The sequence below is a fragment of the Argiope bruennichi genome, chromosome 10 (genome assembly GCF_947563725.1).
Source record: "Argiope bruennichi chromosome 10, qqArgBrue1.1, whole genome shotgun sequence".
Lineage (NCBI taxonomy): Eukaryota > Metazoa > Arthropoda > Arachnida > Araneae > Araneidae > Argiope > Argiope bruennichi.
Window position 1 is genome coordinate 25,128,983 of NC_079160.1, and position 18,219 is coordinate 25,147,201.

The window sequence follows — 18,219 nt, forward strand, 5'->3', positions numbered from 1 at the left end:
TTCAGAATTTTAACGTATCCTTGCAATCTTGATGGAAAATATATTAAAAATATTTTTTAAAAAATGATTAATTATAGAAAAAAATTATGCGGCAAAATTAAAGGCATCATCATAAGTTGTTGAATTTTAAGATGATGTAAAAATTATCTTTCTATTGTAATATTTTAGTATGATATCACAGGAAACATCAACATTTTGTTACTTTTTAATGCTTTTTTAGTTTCAAAAATACTGCTACAAGATGCACATTCCTTCTTTCCAAAGAATATATATGCCAAATTCGCTAGCTCTAGTTCCAATGGTCTAGTCTGTAAAACTCCAACTCTCTCTCTCTCTCTCTCTCACACACACACACAAATACATTCATCTTTATTATAAGTAAAGATCAGATAATAGAAGGGCAGTTTTGTTGCAATTGCGTAAATGTATTTTATCGGAACATTTGTCAATGAAAGTGCTATGTGATTTCAGACACAGAACGAGTATTTATAGTTCAGATATCTTGAATATCTTGAACTATAGTTGAACAAAGTAGCTAACAGTCTTTTCCTCGTTTTATAATTCGTACTAAGTAGTTTATAACTCATAATTTTTTTGAACAATTCTGAATGACTTATCAATATATTCTTTTTGGCTATTTTTTACTCCATATTATTTTATATTAAATAAATAAATTATTAATTAAATAAATTATTAGATAAATAAATTAAAAGCAAATATATTAACTATTGCTAATTATTTATTAGTTATAGAATCCGATTAACACAAATAATTTTGTACATCCCCTTGCAAAGGAATGTGAATTTGTATGAGCCGAGTAATCTAATCCTTTGAATAAAAAAACGTATTTCCTTTGTAAACGTATTCCCTAATCCTTTGAATAAAAAAACGTAAAACGTATTTGAATAAAAAAACGTATATTTTTCACAATTGATATTGTCCTTGTAGTTACGCTTGTACGTGAGTCTTGGTGCAATGAATTGTTAGGACTATTGTGTCTTGAATTACTCAAAGAATAATGCATCCGTAGTTGAAAATAATGTTGATATAGGATCTTAGTGAAGCATTTGGCATTGAATATGTGATATAGGAATGAAAGCTTCTGTAAAAAGTGGGAAATTAATATAATGATATATTTCTATGTGATTTATAGTGAACTCGTACAGAATATTGAGGGTTAACTCATTGATATATAGAACTTATGGTAATATCGTACTCAGCAAAATTAAATAACTATGTAAAAAATATATGTTAAGTATAGTTCAAATGAAGAATATATAAAACACACCAATATATTATTGTAATTAAAAGGAAAAAAAATTAGTTGAGAGGATTTTAATAATTTTTTTAATAATTTGATTTATGATTCAACTTTTTATTATTTATTTATTTATTTAGTGAGTTAGGGATTTTTGCTTAGTACGAAAACTATTACAACTCTTTTAAAAGTTTTTGAGGTAAAGAACACAGTTTTAAATGCTTTTCGCAAAATTTCTTTTTTCTTTCTGCTTTTTAGATTAATTTCCATTGCAAAATCAGATAGTTCTTGCTCTTTCTTTCGCATTTGCAGACATTTGCAGACCGACGTTCTGCATCGTTCCATATATAAAAGTAATACGAATATTTATCAAATTATATGGAAACAGTTAAGAAATATAAAAAATCGCGTTCTACAAATTCGTATTAGGGAAAGAGTTTACTTTTGTTCTGGGGGTTCCCAAACTTTCAATCCACTTTTTAGAAATTGTATTTATAACGACCCACTTCGTCCTTTGTGTAAACAATTAGTTTTTATTATATGGTTTATGATTCCTCTAAAAAATTATATATTTTAAGTTCATTTCCGCCATTCTCTTATAATCTAATTTATAAGCTATCCCTCCTCCTACAGATACAGTGGACTTCGTTTATATCCGACCCCATTCGCTTCAGGTGCATTCCTTCATAATAAAGAATGCCCCGAAGAAATGGTGTCTATCAAGGAAATGGCGAAAATGGCCCTGTAAATGGCCGAAGAAGAAAAGAAAGTGAAAGTTCCAGCAAAGTTTTTCCTCACAAATAAGAATAAAGGACGAAGGGGAAAAGATTCGGTTAGGAGAAAGCTTCTATCGAAATTACTTTGTCGAAGGGGAGGGCCTGAGGCTGGATTGTTTTATAGGATGAATAATGGATGTAAACGACAATATATCGGAGAGAATGGAGTACCTGGAACCATTGTTTCTCGCGAAGAGATGAAAGAGGGTCAGTATCTTCTTCAGAAAATGATCGATGCGATATTGATTTACAAATAAAGAGGGAGACATAAATTTATAAAGAATTGTCTGAAAGTCGCTCCACTTGATATCAAAGTATGAATAATTTCTTTGAATGTTTATGAGCATTTACGTTTAGAAAGATTTATTTTAAACGAAGAATTATTTAACAACAGTAGCGTAGCGGGGATAAGTGGCGCTCGGGGTATAATTTGAATTTTTCGCCCTCATCATCTGTAGTTTAATAAATGTGAATAGATATTCAAGGTATGGTATCATTACTTTCGCTCCCTTATAAGGTTTTTTTTAAATGGCATAAAATCATTAATATTTCGTTTTTATGCACTAAAACTGACCATTCTGGGGGTGAGGACCCGGCATTATTGGCTGACATATAAAAGATAAATATATTCGCTTTTTGTTCGTTTTATTCCGACTATACATGCTTTTGAATATTATAATTTTATTGTTGGATATTCCAAAGAAATCTTTTTGTCATTGTTTAACATTCCAAAGAAATTTGGGTGCTTTGAATCTCATTACAGAAAAGAACACCGTCTCATACCCCTGTATCCGTAACTATTCTGGTCATTGAATGGTTTGATGGGCAAGTTAAAGGTATTTCCTTAAATACCAAAATATGTAAGTAGAAAAAGCAAAAATAATTATGTACAGAATTTACAAACATATAAGAAATGATAATAAAATGAAACCGCTAACAAAGATTTTCTACTTTGAAATATTATAGAAAAATTATTTGGAATAATAATAAGTAGAAAAATATTATAAATGAAAAAAAAATACATAAATTTTGTGTTTACATTGTAAACGAGGATACAGTTTAAAAAAAACAAATAAAAAATTGGTTAATGGTGAAAAAGAAAATTTCTATTTGGTTGAAATTTATGAATGCAAATGTATGTGAAGAAACAGTGGTGTGTTTTCCCCTCTTAGACCTTGTGAGTATGACACTACTTGATGTTGAAATCTAGGGAGGCAAGAAAAGATCTCTATTTTCACTGATAAGTTTCATTATCCTATGGATTTTTGCCTGGAGAGGAAGTTGCTGGCGATTCTTTTCAGCCATTCTTCTTCACGGCTTGGTGATGGTTTTTTTCATATACCAAGAGATTGTGAGGATGCATTCAGTAGCTTAATGAAGTGTCATTCAATCCAACCACAACTGCACTGGTCACTCACCGACAGATTGAATCTCACAAGAAGTTTGAAAATAATAGTAAATTACTTGAAGTCCCTTTGCGAAAGAATTACCTTCTTAGACATATTACCTATCTGGTTCATAACACACACACACACACACACACACACACACACACACACACACACACACACACACACACACACACACACACACACACACACACACACACACACTGCATCAAGAATTATCTCTAAAATAGATAAAAAATAAGAAACAAAAATCACTTGTTCTAGTAATTCCTATATCACGCTGTATTTAATAACGTTAAAAATCCATCACCTTCTTTACTTAACTTTACTTTGTGATCAAAATGTTAATTTTGATGATAAAATCATTTAATTATTTATCATTTTTATATATTCTTGAATTTTTTTTTTATTTCAGTAACACGTTCAATGTAATAAATTGCTGAATGCAATAAATTATTCTTCTGCTGTAAGAAATTTATCACAAGGCCAGCGAAATCAATTTTGCATCACGTTGAGTTGACAACTTTTCATCTCCATTTTCGTTTAAACTGGTCTTGACAGTAGCCATTCCGGGAAAATATTGTCAATCTTTATTTCCAAATGTAAAAGCTTTCAACAAACCCAGCGGAGATGGTCTCCCCAAAACTTTCTCGCATGCTCTGTAATAAACTTGTCATTCCAGAGAACGCTTTGCATGACACTGGCGTACAATAGCTACGAAATATTAACTTTTGGAGTAAATTTAGCTTTTTCACTGACTCTACAGTGTCATCCTTGGCGAGTAATTTGGCGATTAATCCTTCACAAACGGTTAATAGTACCCGAAAATTGAATTTGTGCTTCAGACATTATGGATAGGGACAAAGATTTGATTCAAAACTGCACTTATCACAAATTCGCATATCAAATTTGATATATTTAAGTCATTGCTTTTTCGAATTATCGCGTTTACAAGTTTCTAAATGTACAGACCGACATACAATCAATTCTTTGTTGGATTTACCTTAAACTTTGATAGGGTTTTGCATGATAGAGGTTGAATCTGTGTACCGAATCTTATCTATCTAGCTCTTTTCGTTTTGTAATTATCGTGTTAACTTATATTCGAACAGTCGGACAGACGGACTTCATCCGAACACATTTTATTCAAAATTTGACAGAAATCTGCAAATTTGGTGTCAAGACGTTATATCAAATTTCAACCGTCTAGCTGAAATAGCTTTTGAGTTATTTTTGTAACATACAGCTAGATAGATGAACACTTTCCAAAAATGTGTTTTCTGAAGTCAGGGAAGCTTGAAACGTGGAGAGTCGTGAAAATATGGAATTCGAATTTTTTGATAATTAAAATAATTTCTCTTTACTAGAAAATAAAGAATATATCATAAGTTGTAAAACTAATACAGTACACTCCCGATTATCCGCGGAATTGGGTGGCGCGGCCGCCGCGGATAACAAAAATCGCGGATAATCCGAAAAAAGCTAAAAACGGGTATAGCAAAAGAGAAAAGAGTCATTCCAACTTTGAAAAATCGTTTTATGTACAATATAACGTAAAATAAACAGCAGGAAATGTTTAACTAACGCTTAATATTTTAGTATATCACTCAAAACTAACCAAAAATGCATTTTGTTAATGAAAACAGAAAAGTGCTTTGTACTTACGAGAGGCGTCAAGGATACACAGAAAAATTAATACATATGTACTGTTTTAATACTGTAATGTATTATGTAATTACAAAATCATAACTGTAAAACTGCACCTTTTTGAAAAAATCAGTCAAAAAAAACAAAAAAAACCCTTTGTGCGGCAGGCGCGGATAACCCGCCCGCGGATAATCGGGAGTCTACTGTAATAAGTGTGAGCTAAAATTAGATAGTCATTCAACTAATATTCTTTAATTTTAGTCTCTATTAATTTAATTGTTGTTTCTTCCACGAATTGATCTTGGGCGTCAAATCTTCATTATAATTACTAAATTTTCTAATTTTCCCCAAAGATAACAGAAATATTTCCTCTACTTATGAGTTAACTGATTGCACAAATGATAATTGGAAGCCTATCGCTTGCAATTATTTTTAGTCTGGACTTCGAAAATTTCAAATAATTTATACACATTCCGCTATTTTTATTTTCTTGTATACGTAATATGGGGAAAGTATATAATAGACAAAAAATTCGAACTCAAAATTTTGACGAATCTCTACATTATAGATCTCCCGGAGTTCGGAAAACACATTTTTGGAAAATGTCCGTCTATCTGTGATAAAGATAATTAAAAAATGATTTGAACTAAACCTAGAAATTTGGTATACAGTCTTTACACCAAATTACAATATTTCTATAAAATTTTGAATAAAATGATGTTGTAACTTACGGCACTTTATAAGCCCGTTGACAGTTATTTGTCAATGATTTAAGCCAAGTGAACGTCTCTCGTTTTTTCAGTAGCGAAAGCTAGAGCCAAGAGTACGACTTAGCTGCAAACGCGTCACAACCCTTTTTATGGGGTGGATTTCATTCATACATTTCATTCACTCATCCACAGATTGCAATTTTGACCTGAATCAGAGAACGATCAGCTCTGAATCAGTACCCCTAGTTGTATTAATCTCGACATGGAGCATTTTGTGACCACGACAGATTTATACGTGCGCCAGCCACTACACACATGGAGAGTCTTCAGCTGGCGGGGTTCGAAATCACTACCTATGGGATGCGAGTCCAACGCCCTACCAACCGGCTATCCCGGCTTTGAATAAAATGCGTTCTGATGAAGTCCGTCTGTCTGACTGTTCGATTTAAGTTAACACTATGATCACAAAACGAAGAGTGCAGATAGATAAAATTCGGTACTCAGATTTAACATCTATCGTGTAGACGACACCTGTCGAAGTTTGAGCCAAATCCTACTCCGGTTTGACCGTCTGTCTGTTTGTATTTTCAAAAATAAGCAAATATGATAGTTCAAAGATGCAGAGACTGGGTAATGGAATTTGTCACTACAAGTGCAGTTTTGTGTCCAATTTTTGTTTTAATCGGTTGGGAAAAATGCATCTAAAATACAAATTCGAATTTTGGATGCATTTAACCGAATTCCAGGAATTAATCGCCAAATAACTCGCCAAGGATGACATGATACATTTAATAAAAATGCTAAATTCACTCCAAAAGTTAATATTTTGTAATTACTGTACACCAATGCCATGCAAGGATATCCCTGGCTTGATAAGTTTATTAGAGAGAGTATGAAAGAAAATTTTGGGGAGACTTCTCATGTTGGTTTATATTATCAATCAAATTTCATTAAAAATAATTTACAATTCCTCTTCCCAAAATACAAATGCGCCACAAAATATCCTAATCCTTTGTTTTATCAGTTAAATTCTTAAATACGTTTCTTTATCACACTTGCTGATATTCCACATAGATATATAAATCCACCAACCCTAACGCAAGTTGGTTGATAAATGATACGCGTCACCTGCAAGAGAAACAATATGTCGGAAGAACACTTCTTTTCAACCAACCCCACAAATGAAACAAAGTTCCGAAACTGCAGCCTCGGCTGTAAATCTCATAAAAAAGGGATAAGAGAGGAGGACTACAGCTTCTCTCGGCGCAAATTTTGCGGCGTCTGCTTTTTCCTTTAACAGAGGAACTCGGCTCACAGCGCCATCGATGGATTCGAGCACGTCCTGCGTTTCCCGCGCATTCGAATGGATCGTGAGTTTCTTGGAATTTTAAAAATCGTTTGCATTCATCGTGTGGCATACCTTCGAGAATTCCTAAGCCATAAAATATTACAAAAGTAATGCCTTGAAAAGTGTTTTTCTAATTAAAAATGTGTCTACATATTGCATTTTATGCTTTTTTAATGAATACAACAGTATGACGCTTGAAACTAGAATCCACTTTTTGATATTTTGTTCGCAATATGGCGGATTTTGTACGCAGCTTCGTTCGTGTAATATAGAAAATCGAATACGCATTTCGTGTACCATTTATAACTTGATTTCGATAAAATATATAATTGTAGCCGATGAACAATTTATTTCAACTCCTGTGTTAAATCTGGAATGTAAGAGATTCTAAAATGAAAATACAGTACACACTCGAGTATCCGGTCTAATGTGGCGGAAAGGCCGGATAACAGAAAAGCCGGATAGGCCGGAGTTCTATGAATTCATTTCTTTGACCACCAATACCAGAAGACAAAGTTTTTATAAGCACACTGTTATAATATATAATTTCTCACTTCTTATTGAGTACTAAGCCCTCCATTTATTTGTGTAATTTTAAGGTGATTTATACCACAATAACGTTAACCTATCCAACATTCTTTGTGTCTCTTTAACTTATTGTTCGGTTATAATGTCCACGTGCATATGGAGGAACAGATAAACAGAGTTCTCTAGAACTGATTTTTCCCAAAATTTGTCAGAAAGCTCTACAAATGTAAAGTATTATGTATGATCTTCTTAGAAAAGATCACATTCCAAATTTTATGCTTCTAATTGATTGCATTTTTCAATTATGGTGCCCCTCGATAAGTCAGAGTGAAGTCATAACTTTAGAAATAATTATCTATGAATTGAGGAGATGAAAATAATTGTAATTCAGCAAAGTCTTTATATCCAATTATTTAGATTTTTTAAATTCATATTTTCGTACTGTGTGCTTCAAATCCGAGAAAATGAATAAAGAATGTACTTCATTAAAAAAATATGTTTCATGAAAAAATTATAAACATTCTTATGTAAGATTATAAAAAAAGGAACAAAAGAAGTAAAAAAATAAAATTAAAAACTCATAAATGTTTGGTTATTCCCAAATTATACGGTAGAACTTTTAAAAATAGATCACAAAAACGAACCAGTTTAATTATCTACTAATTTAAATAAAATTCTAGTAAAATAAATTTTCTTAAAAAAATCAATTTTGTTCGTCAGGGCATAAAAATGTTACATAAATTTATTTTAATACTTTCCTAAATATTTACATCATTCTATAGAAAAAGAATTAAATATAAATTTTAATTTAATTTATTTCCACTTTTTCAATTAAATGCTTTTAATTACACATTTTATTCAATTCCCTTATAATTTTTATTCTGAATTCGAATTCTTCATTAATATGAAGCTTGTTTTGCTTGTATTTATTCTAAGTGAATTTCTTTCTAAGTTCCTTTATAAAATAACAAGTCTTAAATAATCGTGGTTTTGTTTAAAGAAAAGCAAATTCTTCTAAAACGAATTTTCTTTCTTTTAAATTGAATTCCTGGTTCGTAATTTTTCGAAGTCGCGCTAGACAGCGAAAAGAAAAATTAGATTTGCGTTCCTAATAAATCACTAAGAGGTACAAAAAAATTCTGAAGTTCCCCGAATGAAATAAAAAAGTGCATTTCACCGTTTTATGCCAATATTTGCCTATGACAAAATCTGAGCAGTAAACAACGTTCTTTAATTAAAAATTTCTACTGCACTAAAATTCCTCAGGTAATTATAAATTGCTTCTTTTTTTTTTTGATATTGTGCTGTTTTGCTGCGTCACCTTATGCCCTATCTTATTTTAAATACCAATATCTTCTGAAGTGTGATTTTCTTTTTTTTAAGAGATCAGATAATTTTTTCCAGGTGTATATTTATCGTTTGGCACTTTTATTTTTGGATTTACCATTTTTGGATTTTGGATTTACCAAATTGAAACATAGAAAATTAAATGGAAACGAATAACGTAACTTCATTCTTTGTTTTGTTTCTATCTAAAAATCCTACTTCAGCAGAATGATTTTTAAAAATTAAATCTTATGAAAATTTAAATAAATAATAAAAAGAAAAATTTATCAAGCATTTTATTTGCGTAGTGGTTTTTTTTTTCGTATAATTTGAAATGCCTTTTGTTTGGTTGTAAATTTTTCTAGTTTTTCTTCCTTTTATCATCCGCTTCTTCTTTCTCTTTTAGCTGTTTATTCCAAGAGATTTCTTTAAAAAATCCCAAATGTTCAATATTAATTTTACAAGTCTTCATTCCAATATATTATCGGTTGTAAAGTTGCACATGCTTAAAGAAAGTCAGATTATATATGGAATAAATTTTCATACAAAATAAGTGCATAAATTTATCAGTTAGATTTTGATTTAAACATTTTAAATCTGAGGATGTAATTTCTGTTTTATTCAATTGACTGAGGCACCTGAATTTTTGTCTCTTATAACAGCAAAAGAAAGGGGCGTAGAATCCTTATTACATTTAAATTAAACTTGGTAATTCAAAACAATTGCATCTATTATAATAGCTTTTACTTCCTTGAAGACAATGATAGGAATAAAAAAATGTACATAGTTTGGAAGAAAAATTTAAAATTTTCCTGAGAATATAATAATTGCCCTATGTAATTTCCCTTGGTCGATTGAGTAAAGAAGCCTTTTCATAGATCTGGGAGTTGCTGGATCATAAACATGAAAGTTCTACAAAATTTCACTCAGGACGTTAATAACTTTTTCAAAATATATATTTTCTGCAGAGTTCAATTACATAATTTAATTTAATTTTTAAAATGTTAAGATCTTTTTGACACAAATAAGATACATTTGATTTGATTATTTACTTTCTAGTTCCAAAATGCCCTCTACCACCTCAACGCAGCATTTCCGCGCACATATTCAAATGTAAAAACCGGTTCACTTCAACAAACTTCTTTTATATTCTTGCCAATTATTTAAAGATCACCTTTATATTTTGAAATAAAGAAATACATTCAATGGAAACAAATTTGCAAAAATTTTAACATTATCTTTTATATAAAATATTTTTCTGATTAAAATGAAAATATTCGTTTAATATATATTTTAACATATTTGCATGAATATATTTTTTTATTTTAAAATAAAATAATTTAAGAATAAATTTAGATCAACCAGACCCAAATTATCGTATATGTATAATGCTGAATATATTTTACATAATATCATACGAAAAAATACTGCTGTATTTGCACATAATCTAGATATTTTGTGAAATATCTCCTTCCTCTAGAGAAAAAAAAATATTAAATCACAAATCCTGATAAAATTTCAGTAATTTAAAGTTGGACAGAAATAAAATAGAATACATTTAGTTGACAATCAGAACAAAGCCGATAATCTTAATATAACTTTCAGCGTAACTAAATACTATGTCATTACTAAAGTCAATGTTTATGTCTTGTATGTATCGATTGAAATCAACAAGCGAAACTGATCGTTGCAGGAAATGTTAATAGATAACGTTGAATGCGTGGGACAGATGTTTAGATTCGCACAGGTGTCTATTCTTCTGTTTACGTACCATCATTTCGACTAGTTTTGGATGTGACATTTGGTATTTACAAACTTTAGGAAAATGGAAATTTGAAAAATATTCCGAATACATTTTTCTTCAAACGATTCTTTAAAACAATTTCTGTAAATCATTTTTAAAACATTTCTAAATCAAAATTTAAAAGGAAATGAAAAGTATGAAAGATAATGACATATTACATTAAAATTGATGCGTTTGTGGCAAAAAGAAGATGGCTCAAATCTGAGAGAGTTTGGAGTTACACGAACTTTCTTGTTTTTCGCTTTTTTTAAAAAAACTCTTTTGTTTGGTACGAAAAAGATGTTGATCCTGTCGTTAGTTTTTGTGTCTTCATGAAATGGATCTGCTTGCCTCGTTAATTTAATGCAAAATGGAGACAGTTACTAGAGTTACTTCATTTTTTTTTATTCTTTTAACTTTGAACAAACTTTAGTATGCATAATTCTTCTATTTTAGCACTTAAAATCTATGGTTACGAAAAAAAGTCGGCGTTTTGGCGAAAAGATCGAATAGGTTTTAATTCGATATTCTTCGAATTTCATTTTCATATTTTGTTATTATGAAATCATTATTTTATATCTTATTATTAATGCAATCATTTTTGCATAATTACAATCACTATTTCATATTTTATTATTATTACAACCATAATAGCAATCACTTTTTTATATTTTAGTATTATTGCAATCATTAATTCCTAATTGCAATCATTGTTTTATATTTTAGTATTATTGCAATCATTAATTCCTAATTGCAATCATTGTTTTATATTTTAGTATTATTGCAATCATTAATTCCTAATTGCAATCATTGTTTTATATTTTAGTATTATTGCAATCACTTTTATATAATTGTAATCATTTTTATATAATTTACGTTTTTATGTTACATTACACATTTAAATGTCATTTTCTCAAATTCCCCCCCCCCCAAAAAAAAACTTATAAATAAAAATCTAATGTATATTTTTTTGTCATATTTGATATTATTTCACTCACTCACCATGTTTTGCAGTTCCTGAATTTCAATATAAGCAATCTGTTTATTTAAAAAAAAATTGAGTTGTTTTATCTTAATACACATTTTAAAAAATCTGAATTTTCAAACATTTTTCACTGTCTTATGAAAATTTCAATAATTGGAGCTACCTTCTTTTTACAGTAAATTCCTTAATTGTGTGGAACGAATATCAAAATTTTATTGGCGAATAATTATTTTGACATACATAAACTCCGATTAAAAAGTTAAAAACCGTTTAATTATTTTGCTAATTCATCATAATGCTAAATAGCTAAATAAATAACGGTCATCTTAATTACCAAATTGAAATTTGAAAATTATTCATCTTAACTAGTTTAAATCATATGAAAAATCCATCAAGAATATCAAATTACTTATATTTAATTACAAAAGAAAAACACGAGTGATGAAAGCAGACCGTAAAATTATTTGGCTACTACAGGGATAAGAATTTTTTAAATGATAATACGATGCATTTTATTTTTTAAAGATAATTTTGAAAAATTCAGAATAATAATTTTTTATAGTAAATAATTATTATTCTGAATTTTTATCCAAAAGATTTTAATATTTTTTCATTTAAAACAATTTTAATTTAAAGGGAAACGAAATGTACCCAAATTTTTGAATATCCTCAATTTTGAAGAGAAATACCAAAAGTTTAGCTTTGTCGTTTTTATATAACAATTGAAATGTAAACTAAAATGACAAGGTTAAATTGTATAAAAAAATGACGAAAATATTCAAAATTGAAAAATTACATTATCCAAAAGTATGTGCTAATCACTATGAAGAATCTTCCTTAACATGTTCGACGTAGTATGGTTAGGGAATGACCCTTGTGCCAATAAACTACAAATCAAATCAAATTCTAATCATTTTTACCATAATAAAACTAATACAACTGCATCTTAATTTTTTAAACTTTTTTTTTTGCATTGAAGATGACAGCAATTTGCATTTTGCTTTATCTAAATCATTCGATGGAAATCAAGAAGTAAAATTCACTGCAAAATGATTTCGGAGCTTCTACAGTTTGGTTATAGAGCGATTAAAAAATAAACCCCAGTTTTGGACAGTTATATCTTAGCAATCAAACAAATTGTTTTTAAGAGGATGATTTGAAGTTTCAATTGCTGCATGCAAAATTTGAAGTATTGACCACAAAGCATAATGCGAAAAAGCTCTTCATTTCATCCTAATGTAATTTCGCTGATTTTTTTATATGGGAACGAAACGCAAATTATCAATAGAATTATTGCCAGTGAATCTAACGAACTCAAAGAAAGGATGACTCAAGACAGCCGAACTTTAAAATTGGATGCGTGCTGTGGAATGAATTGGATTAATATAAAACATTTAAGGTATATGTAATTTTCTAATGCTGTTCTTAAAATGGTTTACTGAAAAAAGATCACATTTTCGCTTTAAAAATATAGTTTTTTTTTAATTTAATGCACCTTTATAGTATTTATTTCATTTGATGTCAATATATCCATTAAAATTAATTTGGAATTCCTTAGTTGATTTCCAGAATCTACATTTTGTATAAAATAAATCTATTGTAAAAATGTCTTCACGTATTGAAAAAAAAACGCAATCTAATAATTTAATTATTTATTTTAATACCTTTTGTAAATATATATAATAAATATGAAATAGAAATATATTTATTATCGTTTGGCCTTTCATAGAAATATTTAACATTTATCATTTGTTTTTACTGTACTAACTTATTTTCCACTATTTATCGTCTGCGCATTGAAGTGGTTTTTGATTCTAGATTTCACTAGCAGAAATAGTTTTTCAAGCTTGCTTTAGAATTAATCTATTGCAATTCACATTATTCTGAATTCAAACATTGGGTTAGAATTACAAATGAGTTGTAAAATCCAATCTTGTGACTTGAGAATTGCAATCGATCAATTTCACTCCGTTTCCCACTTAAACGAATTCGAATTTCTCATTAAGATTCTGTTCCAGTTCTTTCATTCTGTGGTATTCGTTCCGATGTTCCATTAATTCTTTCTTTTAAAAGATATATGAACATGATTGGACACTGAATAGCTAAAGTAGCAATGCAGAATTTTTTCTTTTTCGGAACATGAGTTAGTCAGTTATCTTGGATTTCTTTTTAAACATTTTACCGAAACTTTTAGAGCAAGTCTTTTTGAATAGTGGAAAACTACGAACGATTTTATTTTTCTAAAATACTAGTTTTAAACGGCATTTCAGAAGAAACAAGATCAAGAGAGTTCATTTATTTATAGTTTTTAAAATATCTTATTTTAGCCTTATATATAATGATATTACATAAAGAAATCTTATTTATATTTTCTTAAAAAATTTCGCATATTACCTCAGTTTTTTATATTTGCTTTTATGAATTTGATTTCTGAAATTACGAATTAAATAGAGAAATCATTATTGGTTAATTTAAATGTAAATAGCATTCTTTTAATAATTTCAGATCTTAGGTGGAGATTTTTTTATTATTGTTAAGTAGTTTGGAATGTTCTATTTCTTTTTATTTTAAATAAATTGAAATTGTTTCAAAATAAGAAATCGAATATATCTCTGCTAATTTAAAACTAAATCTAAAATTTTAATTTGAAACTGGGAAATATTTCACAAATAAACTTTAAAATTCTTAGATATTATTTAGTTATATTTAGATATTATTTGCATTTATACATGTATTTAGATATACCTACTTTTGTGTTTTTAAATATTAGAAACTATACAAACTACACTGAAAGCGATTCTCAGAGGAAATAACATTTTATAAAGATTTTTCAACAACTTGATAACTAGTATTGAATTGAAAAGATGTTAGATAACTTTTTGTCATCTAATTTAGTTGTATGTTTATGTTCGGTTTCATTGAATGAATCAAAACATATATTTTTAAATTTAAGCATGGAATAATTTTTTTAAATAAAAATTTAAACCCTCAAAGGAAACATCGAAAAAAGTGATGGGAATATAGATTTCGATTAAATTCACTGAATAATTATATCACTCGCTATTTTTATTTTGCACATAGTGTTATATTTTAAATATAATTTGGCTTATTATATCTTAACAATAATTTTCTAACATATTGGCATATAACAAAAATGAATCAAAGAGCAAGCCAGCAACCAATGATTTTCTAAAACTTATTTTCATAGCTAAATATGTGAATCGTATCAAAATGTTGCTAAATTGATAAATTTATTCCATTCGACTATGTTTATTCCGTGATAAAATTGCTTTACAAAGATAAATCGAACTGGAAACTAGAAAAGTACTCATCCGACAAAGCTAACTCGATGTAATCAGAGATTTATTCTAGCAAATATCTAGAAGAATTTACATCTGAGTGCCGTGAAAGTTTCTATAGAGTTTAGAGAATTTTTGCAGATTTCCTATTTCAGTTTCGCTGGCATTTGTAAGATGAGAATTGAGATCAGTTGGCGTGTATTGGCGTTCAAGCAGGAGAAAATGTTTTTGTGAATGATAAGAACAAACAGAAGGATCTAACTTTCCATCGCAGAATCGAAAATAAACAACTGGAATTTTATTGCAATAACATACTGTTTGCAGATGAAAGCAAATTTAAAATTTTTGATTGTGATTTGCATATAATGGTTTAGAGTTAAAAAAAATCAATTTAATATGGTTTGAACAGTGAAGCATGGTGTTGGAGATTTCCTTGTATAACAATGCAAGTTGGCCTCAGAATTGAGTAATGTGGTATTTATTTAATGACATAACGGATAATTATCCTTATTAAAATGTTATTTAAAGTAATTTAAAAGTATAAACTCATAATTTGTGCATCGGAAACAATTTCGCTTTAAAAATATATTAATCAGGACAGTAATCCTGAAACAATTTTCAAAACATTAGTTTCTGATGTCTGTGTAACCGCCCAGAAATTTTAAGTCTTTGCACTCTGAAAAGTAATTTGACACATAATTATTCACTTAATACAAAGATTGGAAAAAATCCCTGCCTGAGGGTGACCCTTGATAAAGTCTTCAGCCCGGATTAATCTTTCCCTGCTTTTTTATTATACTTTATTCATTTTTTTTTTGAAATTTAATGTTTATCTCTGATTTGGTTAAGTTCTTTTGTATATTAGATGTAGCAGCAATTGAGAGTTCTAAATACAATGCATCTTCCTTTTAACAGTTTTTGAGTCGGGAAATATTTACTTTATAAGTTTCATAAATATTCCTTTAATTGTATATTTTGTGGTTTCTTATATAATGATAACTACTATATTTTGTGATAGCCGCATTGATGTCTTTCAGATCGGTGCAACCCTTGTGAGCATAAATCCCTTCTATCAAATAATGGGGAAAATATTGTTCTAAATTTCTTTAAAATATTTTTAATTTGTTAAAATTATAAAGAAAATTCTAAAGAAATTTGTCGTTGAAAAGCTATTTTTTTTTATTATAAAGTAGTGCAATAAGATGTTTATGCAGTACTATATTTTTAATGTATTGTGTAGAAATTTTTTACATTTCAATTGATTTTTAATAAAAAATTTAAATAAAAATTTTGAAAAAGCTCTTCTTAATAAATGCCGATTTTTAATTGGTTATTACGTGCATACTCATGTGTTTTGCAACGACATTACAGTTACGGTGTACAAATTATTTCTATAATTAAGAATAAAAAAATTTATAATATTATAAAGACAAGCGAATCAAGCTTGAAGAATTATGCTTCTTAGTTTCAAATAATAGGTTTGAATCTCTTAATTTATACCCAGTAATTTACATTCTATCAATTTTCTTTTTAAAAAAAATTCTTTAAACCTAATATTAAAATGAACAATAATGAACTTATTTTTACAAACATTGAAAAATAATGTGTAGGATTTTATTTATCCCGCTTTTTATTTACAAAGATTTTTTTTCAGCTATAGATAATTCCCATTTTGTTTTCGTTTAATGAAAAAAAATGGGAACTTCCGCTTTCAATGTACGGTAGGATAAACAGTCATAGTGCTCAGAAATCCTTTCACATCACGAATCTATCTCACAATAATAGCACCCGGATCCAAACATTATTATTTCAGGGCAAACAGGATAGGGCCATCGTGTTTATTTCCCAGAAAAAGGACGGAGGCAATCTCGTTGCATAATGTATTTTACCTTCGCAGTCGCTTCCCACTAACCAAACGAAAATGGGATGCCTGCCAAACAGACGTGCAACTCTCAATTGATTAGGTACGAGTGCAGTCCTGCGACTTGATATCCGGCGAGCTGTAGGAAATTTCCCTTCTTTTTACACCAGCTTATCTCTAGAACCAACGCCTGTTTCCGTTCTGACAGAACGAAGCAGACGATAAAACAACGCGTGCGCCATTTTTTTTTTTTTTTTTTCCTTCTAATTCTGAATAAGAACGTGTCACTAAGGAATTGCAAATGCCAGATCCGGATTTTTTTTTTTTGTTCTTTGTAAGTGATTAAGAATAACTGAAAATGTCAGACGAGAAGAATGTGTTGGGGAATTCTGTAGCTTTATCGTCTGCAGGTTTATCACAAAAAATAAAATAAAGCGAAAGATTTTTTTTTAAGTAATGAATAATAAGTGATAAGTTCCTTTTAGAATTAAAACATTCGCATAAGTATACTTAAAATTAAAAGTGCTTTCTATAAGAATAAAACTTAACCCTGTATAATTTTTCTTATTTATTAACAGTAATTTTCACTTTACGAATTTTTATTAATGATATTTGCTAAAACTTTTGTATATATCTTTTTTTTATAAATCTTATGTTCTTCTTTTCAATATTGTTTTTTTAATTTATGAGTCATTTCTCAAAAAATTCTGTTTTAATTATTTAGCTTTACTTAGGTGCTAGTTTAATATCTATCTGTTTGAATTTGATCAATTGCAACATATTGGTATGTCTCATGAGGTTATTTATTATATCTGTATTAAAATCCAAATTTGTTTTGAGAACTCTCTAGTGACTTCATCGAATAAAGATTACACTTCTTGACTATTGGATGACCAAAGTTTCTGTGTGCGTGTTTTTGTGACTTATGGCACTTTACAAGACTGCTGTGAGCCCGCACTTTAAGTTATTGTCAGCGATTTAAGCTGAGTGAACGCCTCTTGTTTTTTCAGTAACGCCAACTAGGGCCAATAGTACTACTTATCTATTTCATACGCCACATTCGCTTGCACAACCCCTTTTTACATGGGTGGGGGATTGTACATTCATACACCTCACAGATAGAACACAGAACAACAACCATGCCCGGACCGAACTCGAATTTGAGACGCCCATATCAAGGGGAAGACGCGCTACCCCTATACCAGGAAGCCCACTGACCAATGTTTACAATTCAGAAAGTTATGAAAATAATAAAATCCCGACCCCTTTAAAAATTTATTAAATGGTTC

The 18,219-nt window shown here is 29.2% G+C and overlaps 1 protein-coding gene across 8 annotated transcripts in view; it reads left to right on the forward strand.

Moving 5' to 3' along the window:
- The window catches only part of LOC129989415 (inositol 1,4,5-triphosphate receptor associated 1-like), a 199,852-nt gene that overhangs the window by 43,741 nt on the left and 137,892 nt on the right, over positions 1-18,219 (forward strand). Inside the window, exon 1 of one of the 8 annotated variants that reach the window (XM_056097940.1) lies at positions 7,111-7,170. The exons of 6 other annotated variants lie outside the window; for them this stretch is intronic. In XM_056097940.1, coding sequence (XP_055953915.1) covers positions 7,126-7,170 — 45 coding nt within the window. In that variant the 5' untranslated portion in view covers positions 7,111-7,125. Of the gene's footprint in view, positions 1-7,110; positions 7,171-13,040; positions 13,170-18,219 lie in introns of those variants that run through there. One more of the 8 variants, XM_056097944.1, reaches the window with a different exon arrangement.